This window comes from Schistocerca americana, chromosome 11 (genome assembly GCF_021461395.2).
Source record: "Schistocerca americana isolate TAMUIC-IGC-003095 chromosome 11, iqSchAmer2.1, whole genome shotgun sequence".
Lineage (NCBI taxonomy): Eukaryota > Metazoa > Arthropoda > Insecta > Orthoptera > Acrididae > Schistocerca > Schistocerca americana.
This window is the reverse complement of record NC_060129.1, coordinates 131,160,251-131,171,711: the sequence shown is the minus strand read 5'-3', so window position 1 is coordinate 131,171,711 and position 11,461 is coordinate 131,160,251. Positions and strand designations below refer to the sequence as shown.

The 11,461-nt window shown below is 39.2% G+C and overlaps 1 protein-coding gene across 3 annotated transcripts in view; it reads left to right on the top strand.

Annotated features, from left to right (window-relative positions):
* The first annotated feature begins 991 nt into the window (after positions 1 to 991).
* The window catches only part of LOC124553687 (THAP domain-containing protein 2-like), a 47,380-nt gene continuing 36,910 nt past the window's right edge, over positions 992 to 11,461 (top strand). For 2 of the 3 annotated variants that reach the window (XM_047127586.1, XM_047127585.1), the window contains exons 1-4: positions 992 to 1,181; positions 1,275 to 1,373; positions 1,669 to 1,938; positions 2,289 to 2,517. In XM_047127586.1, the coding sequence (XP_046983542.1) occupies positions 1,159 to 1,181; positions 1,275 to 1,373; positions 1,669 to 1,938; positions 2,289 to 2,517 (621 nt within the window). In that variant the 5' untranslated portion in view covers positions 992 to 1,158. Of the gene's footprint in view, positions 1,182 to 1,274; positions 1,374 to 1,417; positions 1,501 to 1,668; positions 1,939 to 2,288; positions 2,518 to 11,461 lie in introns of those variants that run through there. The other variant, XM_047127587.1, reaches the window with a different exon arrangement.

Below are 11,461 nucleotides of genomic sequence, written 5' to 3'. Positions count from 1 at the left end.
CTTGAAGGCACAACTGGCCATGATGTCATTCTCAGCTCTTAGGCATCACCAGATGCGGATACAGAGGGGCATGTGGTCAGCACACCACTCTCCCACCCATTGTCAGTTTTTGTGACCAGAGCCATTACTTTTCAATCAAGTACCTCCTCAATTTGCCTCACAAGGGCTGAGTGCACCTCACTTTCCAACAACACTCAGCAGACCCAATTGGTGGTCCATTCAAGTGCTAGCCAAGCCCAACATTGCTTAACTGTGGTGACCTCATGGGAAACCGTGTTACCCCCACCGCAATGATGTTGGCATCTCAGATAGTATAGTCGGTAACACTTCTTGGTGACTTCCCACTGATCCTGCAGTGCTGAGTTCCATCCTATTTTTGATATATGTAATTGGCCTAGCATTAACCAAACAGTGTCATAGCACTACTATCCAGTTTGCAGATGACACAAGCATTTTAGTCAGTGGGAAGACACCAGAAATATTACAGATAACATTATCTGAGACATTAGCTAGTGTTATGAAATGGTTCAGCCAAAACAAACTAATAATAAATAGCGTTATTTCCCTCTCTACTTGAAGAAATTTAAAAGCAAGGCGACAGCTTGTTGTTCGGGGCGACTCCTAAATGAAAGTTAGGGAACATTCTGACTTATAATATTCGCCTCCGTTCGACCACGGATATTATTTTGTTCAGCACCCCTAAAAATTTTTGAGCGCTGTGTTTCATCTTGCATTGCAGCAGTTAGAGCGAAGACAGTAATATTACTTCAGTGTCCCGCACAGTTTATCCGGTCGAATTACTCGCGAAAAACTAGCAAATGAAGGAAATACCTTGTTCACTACAGGTTCAATTAGAAAGGGGAAAGCACAAACCTCTACCAAATTTATTCCTAGCATTCGTCACGTTTTCCGAATATTTACTGCGCCTCGTTCAGTTCGTATTTTACGGTACAGCCCATGGTACAACCTGCAAAGTGCAATGAACAAAATAACAAATGAAGGTGACGTCTGTGGGTTTTATTTTCTCTTAATTAAGGGAAGTTCTGTCATAAAATTCATTTTCTTTTTGTAATAACCCAAAAGAATCGCAGTATTTGTGGTATAAACTAATAAATATGAACAAGTGAAAATATATCATGTACGCCAAACTTGCGGTAAATGACGCCATTACAGGTAGTCAGGTAATATGGAAACCAATGTCTCAATCAGCTGACGGATGGATTACAGTTGCCGGCGAATAATAGACAGATTGTATTTTTTTTCCTTTGCTTTAGTGTTACCTGTCAACGTTCTTGTATTATAATGGTGAACTCCTGTGCAGCGTTGGGTTGCACGGAAAAATACGTTAAAGGAGCTGACCTTTCATTTCACAGGTAAAGTTATTTTGACAACAAAATTTTGCAAACGCATTCTTCGAGACAAAGTGTATGAAATACAGAACGCAAAAAGTAACATCTTTACCGAGCAGAAGCGAATGGTCTTCCAGGAGTATTTATTTGTGTATATATACTATTAATTAATTCATAATGTTCGTTACACATGTCTCGAAAAACACGAACGGATATTTGCGATATAATAATTACATTATCTTCTGTCAGTTTTCTTCCCATGATGCGAACTTCAGAAATGTGTTTTTACTTAATCTAAGTTCTCTATGTTTGTTAATAGTTTCCCCGCAGATGAAGTACGGAGGAATGTTTGGACCCTTGCACTGAAAAGGAAGAATTTTAAAGCAAGCAAGTACACAAAAATATGCAGTAAACATTTTTCATCAGACTGTTTCGACACTGAGTCCTTTGGTTTCGGAAGAAAACTGAAGCGTGATGCTGTTCCATCAATTTTTAATTGTCCTCTGCATTCAGCATCGAAAGGAAGAAATAAATTGCCACAGTTTGAAAGAAACACGGAAAAAGTTTCGTCTGCAACGGACAATGAAATGTAGGGTACATTTTATTTGTACTTTTGCCGACATGACTGTTTAAAGCATGTTGTCATGCATGAGTTTCAATCTCTAAAGCTATCAGTTTCATTATTTGATACATAAAATTACATTCAGCAGAAGTTTGGTTTAGTAGTTATCAAAATCTGTGCGAATTTCAATGACTATTTTTAAAATTCAAAGCTAATGTTACCATAGCATTAACAGGAGGAACTAGCAGAATGTAGTGTTAGCAGAAAAAATTTTCTTAATACATATGCTACCTATTCAGAAATATTGTAGTGTGTTGTATTCAGTATATGTTATTGAGAGATGTTCACAGTGAGTACATAAAATGACAAATTTTTAGGTGTTCCACAAATAATCAGCCCCTAAAACAGAGAAAGTCTAGAAAAGCTTGTATGTGTGACTATCATAAGGAAGTTGCTAAAGATGGTCTTGAAAGTACCATAAAGAAGAAACTTGTACACAGACAAAAATCTCAGCGTGAAGTGAAAAAAGGTTGTACTGCTCAAGCTTTGTTGTCAGATTTGAAACAGAAGCAAATAATTACTGAAAGTATTGGCGAAATGTTAGAGGTAAACCAATACATCTAAATACGTTTTCTCTTATTGTCTAAGTAAAACTTCTGTCCTTATTTTTTATTTTCTCATCATAATGTTTTACATCATTACTCTGGAGGAACATTGACTCCTCACAAAAAATTAGAGGTTTCTTGTGAATGTTTTCTGAATATTTTTGTTCAAGGGACAATTTGTCTCCAGTGGCTCATTATAGAGTAATTGCAGTTAGTTTGGTTTTTTACCCCCCCCCCCCCCCCCCGATATTTTCTTCAAATCTGTAATCTACTTCTACAGCCATACCCCGCAAACCACCACAAAGTACGTAGCAGAGTGTACGTCCCATAGCACCAGTTCTTAAGGTTTCTTCCTGTTCCGTTCATGTAAGAAGCATGGGAAGAACGATTGTTTGAATGCCTCTGTGTGGGCTGTAATTACTCTAATCTTTTCCTCATGAAAATTTATTAGTAGACTTTCTGGGGCTAGTTTACATCTATCTTCAGAGCCTGGCAACTCAGTTTCTATGTCACTGTAACACAGTCCCACAGGTCAAACAAACCTGCAACTGTTTGTTTCTCAGTGTACATTCAATATCCCCCGTTAGTCCTAGTCTATATGAGTCGTGCCTTGATCAATATTCTGGAACTGCTTGCATGAGTGATTTGTAAGCTATCTTCTTTGTTGACTGATTGCAGTTCCCCAGTATTCTACTGAAACCAAAGTCTACGACCTGTTTTACGCACAGTTGAGTGTATGCAGTCATTCCAGTTTGGATCCTTACAAAGTGTTAATCTAGTCGTTTTATGAATTGGCCGATTCCATCTGTGACTCGCAGATATTATAGTGATAGTGTGAAGTGCACAGTTTTGCATTTCTGAACATTTAAAGCAAGCTGCCAATCTTTGCACCACTCTGAAATATTATCAAGATTTGAGTGAAAATTTATGCAGCTTCTTTCAGACACAGACAGTACTGCGTTATAGATAACTGTATCATTTGCAAAAAGTCTGAGGTTACTGTTAATGTTTTCAGTGAGGCCATTAACATACAGCATGAACAGCAAGGGTCCCAACAGATTTCCCTGGGGCACACCTGAAGTTACTTCTATATCTGACAGTTGGAAATACAGTAGCGTCCGATTCGACCCATCTGCTTTGACCCATGGCGTCACAAATATGGCGGAAACGACCATACATCACAAATTCAATATGGCGCTTTTGACGTCATTATGTAAACATGATAACAAACACGAAAATACATCTAAATGCCAACACACACACACACACACATTCCACAAAAATCTAATGACACTAATGGGACAAGGGTGGGAAATTGCGGGTTTTTGGGTGGGGACAAACTAAATATAAACAATCAACATAAAACTTTTCTGGGTATGGTACTGCGTCATAATGTAAAAACTATTGCTGCTGGAGAAAAACCAACATTTCAGCCACGATTGCAGTGGCCTTCCTCTGGGTCTTACCCCTCCCAAGAACTGACTTAACGGCCCCCTAAATCCAATCTATGGTATTCGTACAAGCCCCCGTCTCATAGTTTTTAAATTCTAAACTATGGTTAACAACTAAATGCTTGTACCCCCTCTCACCCAACCCCCTATAAGAGGAAAAAGCATCTGAAACTACAGTGGAACCCGGTTCTATAAACTCCTCAATTAACCCCTTTAATTCCACCCCTCCACAACCCTGAAAACACATTCCGAACACGCTCCCCCCTCCCCAGTACAACAGCCCCCCACACCCAGAGACCAGCCACAGACTTACCCTTCCCATACTTCCTTTTCCCAAACTGCGACTCATCCAACTCCACCACAACCTCAGGCCCACCCAACTTACCCCTGTACTTAATAAACTCAGAACATACTTCACAACAAAACGAAAACCAGTCAAGCACATTCCTCTCACTCACCATGCCAGTCTCATGTGCGCAAAAACGCTGTGAGTATCTATAATAAAAGTAATTCGTCATCAATACAATCTCACACATGCCGCCCCTCCCTGCCAGGCGAAACGTCTCTTACTAATCAAGTGTAACCCCCAAATGTTTGCGTGATAGAGTAATTACGGTGTATGCGTATGTGGAGACGGTGTTTACGAAGCAATCGCTGACATAGTGTAACTGAGGTGGGATAAGGAGAAGCAGCCCACATTTGCCAAGGCAGATGGAAAATTGCCTTGAAACCCATCCACAGGGTGGCCGGCACACTGGACGTCAACACTAATCTGCTTGACAGATTCGTGCCAGGGACCGGCACGCCTTCCCACTCTGGAAGCAGCGTGTTAGACCGCGTGGTTAGCAAGGTGGGCTCATGGTGGTAGTACATGCAAAAAATTATTCACTTACATGGGCAACACTATATACAGCGTGATTCAAAAAGAAAGAACAGATGTCTGTTGTTTATTATAGACAAACTAAGAAACACATTTTGCATGTCACTGGATAGAGGAAGGTTCAAAGTTTTTTGTTCACACAGACACTACACCACACACTCAACATGAGCACCATTCGTTGATCAACAAAAAGCAAAATGGTGGTCCATTTCATTCCTCACACAAATCAACAGGTTCCTGTTTTGAATTGACAACTTAAACAGTTCGTTTTCTCAGATCGTGAAGAGTTGCTGTCAGAGGTGCAGACAGATTTTGTTGCTTATGTACTCCCAGAGGGGGGGGGGGGGGGGGGGGGGAATCACAAGGCATGAGGTGTGGTGATGTGGGTGGCCAAAAGCTATGAACAATATCTCGTTATCTAGCCCTTCCAGTCTAATGGTGTGAGATGATGGTGATAATGCCTCACCTCAGGGTGAAAGTGAGGTGGGGGAGTAGTCGTGCATAAAAAATGAAATCATTGGAATCTTTATGAACTTGAGGAAATGACCAACTGTGCACCATATCCAGTTATGAAATTCCTGTCAGTTTCCTCTGCAAAATAGAAAAGTCCATAAACTTTGTCAACAGAAATAGTATAAAACATGTTCAGTTTCGGTGAGTCTTTCATGTTAGATGACGACGTCAGGATTTTGTGACCTCCAAATTTGTACCGAATAGATGAAACGTTGATTTGTCTGAAAAGGTGAGCCATTTGAAGAAGTGTCCTCTGCCATATCCTGGAGAATGGAAATGCAAAATTCGTATCTTTTGTTATGGTCGCCAGGACCCAATTGCTGGCAGTAACTGCAACTTGTAAGGCTTCATATACAGGTGTCTCTTTCAGAAAGCACCACACTGTTGTTTGAGGAAACCCATCTCGTGGACTTCCGAAGGCTCCGTGTGAACGCATCTCACATATGCTCGACATTTTCATCAGCTGAACGTGGCCGACTAATGCTCTTCCCTTTGGATATGTGACAAGCTTCTGGGAATTGTGTATGCCTGTACAGATGTGGCTTCTTGCTGAGTCAATGATGGAATGCACGTTGCACTTGAACAGTGGATTGAATTCATGAAAATTTCAACACAGAGAAGACTTCTCTTGTGGTATGGTTGTAATGGTGCTACATACAAACAACTCTGTAGCTGTACCTAATCTTTGAACCTTCCCCTATCCAGTGACATGCGGAATGCATCTCTATCTTTTATGGCTTGTAATAAACCACTTAAATTTGTTCTTTCTTTTTGCATTGCCTAGTATAGGCAATAAAAATAGGTGAGGTAGTGGTGGAATTCTACTCCCTATAGCATATCTCTAGTGCTCATAAGGATAATAAAACATGACACAAAAATGTATTTAAAAGCCAAGGGTGGCAAAATCGGAAGCTAGCTCTAGTGTTAACAAGAATATCATGCATTCACACTAGATTATTAAACCTGCCGTAACCTGTTAATGGTCAAACATAAAGGATGAACTAGGATTACACGGACACTTTCAGCGGTTGAATCAAAATAAGAAATAAGAAAAAAAAATATTGAGTAAACATGAGCTATAAAATACATTATGTTAAGGGGGGAAACCACATTAGGAGGCTGTTTGACACTGTTTTTTTTTTTTTTTTTTTTTCATATTCAGGAACACTTCTTGTCAATTTTTTTGAATAATTTCAGCCAGAACTAACGAAGTTACGCTGTGATGTCCGATGAAGGTTGTGAGTATATTACTCCAATTGCATGCAGTATAGCCATTCAGATTTTTATTTGAAATCAAAAAGGTTTTGATTTTACATTAATAACTTATTTTCAAAGAATATGAACCTCAGTGCAGGTGAAAATAATGAAAATTAAAAATTTTACAGGTGTTGGAACAATTTACTTAGACTTTCACAATTTTTTCCTCTAATTATGCAAAGAAAGATACCCTTACAATCATGATATCATCTCACAAGTTGGTCATATAATTTGTAATTTTATAAAGAATCATACTATCTGTTTTCATAATGATCCGTTCTATACTTTTTAAGTTAGACTGCACGCAAATGTGAAAAAAGTCATTTTGAAATAAATGCATTTGAAAAATAAATTCTTGGAAACTAGAAATTCAAGTAAGTTAACAACAATGCAAAATGCTTATTGATTAGTCTGTGTTTCCAGCACCATATAATAATCCTCCTCGTTCCTCATAGGATTCGTTTTGCACATGGAGTGGTGCTTTCTGACCTTCTTTCAATTAAAATGAATTACGTCAATATTGCCAGCTCACTTGCTGGTTATCCATTTGTTCAGCATAATTGAAGCTTTGCGTGCCTACTAAATTCCTGCCTCATTAATGACCATCAGAAGGGATGAATTTCTTTCATCGATTAAGCCCGCTGCTAAATATGATGCCCATTCAACAACTTTTAGTCCGGAGTACAAGTGTTTAGGAGCTAATCGCCAAATAGTGGAATTAAAACTTTTGTTTGCATTTCGTGTGAGGTTGAACCAGTCAAGCCGACATGTATTCTTGTATAGTTAAGCTACCGATTTAGGTTTTTATTTTATTTTAAAATATATGGTTTCCCCCCTGAAGAGCAATGATCAACTTGACAAACTATGAGAGTAAGAAGCCATTAAGTTCGGTTTTAACTGTTCTGACTACTAAAGATAATGCTGTATTCTAGCATGCCCTCCCCTCCTCGTTGCAATGTGTAGCACCTGACAGTGGAGTTCAAAACTAGTCATGCTATTAAAATCTCATTTACAGCTTAAGTGGACTTCTGTCTTTTCAGTACAACTCTCAGTTGTAGTTGTTCTCAAATCAAATTTTTGTCTGCTGTGTTTGTGGTATACTTAGTAACTGAATATTTTTTCTTTAAAAATATTGCATATTGTGGTAGATTGCCTACTAGCTAATGGTAGCCCAGGAATTACTGGAAGTGTTTGGGGCTCTGTTGGTGAATACTGCAGTGTTGCACACACCCTGTGTTGGTTTTGTAAGATTTTAATTCTCACAGTCCATCAATATATCAGCCCTGTCTTGACACTGTAGTCTGCATTTGCTGGTTTTTTTATTTGAATAGGCAGCATTTCTTTCACTTCTCAGTAAAACAACATCGCTTTACATGTAGATCAATCAAATATTCTTGCCGATAAGTTTCATTAAAAACAGTTGTTTGTTTCAGTTAAAATCAGGTCAGGTAACATGAAAAAGTTCATCGAGTTGTGTGTCTCATAAAAACCGCAGAGTTTATGCTGTGGTCCATGATAAAATTTCGAGAAGTTTCAGAAAGTCAGAGATGACACTGCTTATACAGATCCATTGAAACACGCTTTATATTGTTGCACTATTTTACTTCAGTAATCTCAAAAATTAGTAACTGTTCTTGCCAGGTTCCTATGAGCTTTTAATGAGTGAATATATAAGGCTATTTCACGAATTAACACTTCTGAACTCTGAGATGTGGTTAGTGTTGAAAATTCAACCAAACCTGTTAATATCTGTGCTGTAAAATTTTACATAGTAAAATATTTTGTTTTTCAACACACAAAGTGCAGTTGATGCCAATCCACTTCTGTTAACAGAAATCCAGTCAATCTGATTCCAGTAGATACTTCGTGCACTAGTCACTCAACTTTAATAAATAAGAAAAAAGAGTTATTTTGTAATAAATTGCTAATACACAGTTTGTAAAATAATGGTACTGTCATAAACACACTTTACATAATTTTGTACAAATTTGAGCCATAAAATACGAGGGTATTTCGGAAAGTAAAGATACACCATACGCTAGAGGAACAGAAGAGTTTTGGCGAGCAAGTTGGCAACACTGGTCTTAACCTTGAACCGTTAGCTTTCTCCTCGCGCTCGTTCAGCAGTTGAATGTTGCTTCTGGTTGGAGTAGGTCGTGTTCAAATGGCTGGTTCAGAATCCTGCCAAATGCAAAGTGCACTCCGTCATACGTTTTCTTCATGCAAAAGGTCAGCTACCAGCGGATATTCACAAAGAAATCGTTTCTGTTTATGGGAACATTATGAATCGACAAAATGTAATGAAATGGTGTCGTCATTTCCCTGAAGGTAGGACCAATGTTCATGACGAACAAAGAACAGGTCGGCCATCTGTGATCTCTGATGCCCTTCTTCGGAGAACGGAGGAAACAATTCGTGCGAATAGACGTCTCACATTGAAAGAATTGCATCAGATCATACTGGACGTGTGAATGACGACTCTTTGACGTTGTGACTGTCATGTTTGGGTACACGAAATTGTGTGCATGCTGGGTTCCAAAACTGTTAAAGGAAGAACACAAAAAGAAAAGGATGGGTTTTGCACTCGACTTCATCACACGCTATGCTGAAGCGGGTGATGAGTTCCTTGATCACAATGTGACAGGTGACGAGACGTGGGTTTATCACCATACACCTGAATCCGAGCAACAATCGATGCAATGGCGCCATTCGAATTCACCAAAAGCCAAGAAATGCAAAATGTCGGTTTCAGCGAAGAAAATCATGGCTTCTGTTTTTTGGGACAGACAAGGGATTCTTCCGTTGGAATTTATGCCTCCTGGAACGACAATCAATGCTGCTGCATATTGCTAGACTTTGAAATGCCTTCAAAGGGCAATTCAAAACAAATGCAGGGGAACACTGACAAGTGGAGTCCGCTTGCTTCACGACAACGCCTGGCCTCACACAGCGCTCATTACCAAAGCACTATTCAAACAATTCAAACGGGATGTAATGGACCATCCGCCATACAGCCCGGACCTTGCGCTCACCGACTTCCGCGTCTTCCATTACCTGAAGTCACATCTCGGTGGAAAATCATTCCACGACGATGAAGAGATGGAAGATGAAGTTGAAATGTGGTTCCGACAACTGGCGGCAACCTTCTATGACTGTGGGATACAAAAGCTTGTGCACCGAATTAACAAATGTTTGGATAACAGGAGTGATTATGTCAAAAAATAACAAATAATCCAGTTAATAAGATGTAACTGACGTTTTCTAAATAAATGTTTTATTTAAGGACTGCGAGCCATTGTATCTTTACTTTTCGAAATGCCCTCGTACATGACGTAAGCTCAAGAGCATCTTTAAAGTAACTAACATATTTCATTTCAGCATCTTTAAAGTAACTAACATGTTTCATTTCAGTTTTTATGGTCTTTACAATTTTTTTGTCGTAACAATTTCTGCTAGTAATGCTGTCTGCCAAAGCCTTTCGTCTTGTGACTGCAGACTTGTGGCACCCAGTTGCCCAACGACCAGTTGTGTGGCTTGGCTGCAGGTTGCTCCAGATGGATGTAATTTTGTACAGTGACTGTGGGACTTAAAACATAGCACCAGAAATCAGTTCTCATGCTAAACAAATAATAAGAAGAAGAATACAAACAAAAATTTCCTTCACTCGCCACATGTGTTTGAAGCAGGTCATAAAGCCTCACATTTTACATTTTGAGAGACTACAATGCACTAGTGTTTTTGTAACCTTTTGTTAAGAATACAGTTAGTAAGAGCGGGTTGGTAAATGTAAATGTGCATGCGGCTAGGCTGTCCTATAAGATAGACTGACAGTCTTGTGCAAGTATTTTTAGTTGACACCACTTTGGCAATTTGTGTGTCAGTGAGGATGAAATGAAGATCAAGACAACACGACACCCAGCTCCGAGCAGAAAAAAATCTCTTGCCTGGCTGAGAATCGAACCCGGGCCCCTTGCATGGAATTCTGCATCACTGACCACACAGCTATAATGGCAGATGGTTCGTAACCATTGCTTACAACTATTGTTTTGATTGTGTCTATTTGTTCAAACTCAGTGGAGTTGAAAGCAAACAGTGAATCATGCATGACGTGGAAAGAAGCATTTACTTGTTTATTTTTTGAGGGGGAGGGGGGGGGGGGGAGGGAGGAGGCAAGTTCAGGACACTGACAAAGCTGGAATGTTGGGGACCTGTGTGTATTTGTGTGTCCTCTGTATGTTCTTAATCGGAAGCTTTGTGTGTTGTCAATATTAATGTCTCGGTTGTTGATGGATATACTTCCTATTTCTGTGTATGTTCTTGCAGTCCTCATTCATATTTCTCAGAAAAATTTGCGGTATTCTGATTGTTCCTTTCTACATATGTACCAGTAGCAGGGTATCTCACATTTGACTAGCGGTTACAGTTTTAGTAGTAGTCTTGAAACTGTTCATGGAAATTTCTGCTAGCAGTGGAGGCAACAGCTAACTCATCTGCCTTGGCAGAATGCGTTTTGGAAACAAAAATATTTTTTCTTGTATAGCTCCATAAAGTTTACGTGTTTTGTTGGATTAATATGCTTTTTCTGCAAATCTACTCTTTAAGTGGAATATTGCAAAACTTATTTAGTAAAAGTATACTGTTCTTAATACTTTGTTGTGCTTTCAGGTTCACTGGTTTTGTATCTCAACTTGAGCTTTTCTTCCCATATTGAGCACGGATTGCTGCAGACACTGGTAGAACTGGAAAGCTGTATTCTGAAAGATTAATTAAATCTAAAATAATGGCACAGAAGCATTCATCTGTATTGTGGATCATATTTCAGTCTCTCAAAAAGTACTGGTGCA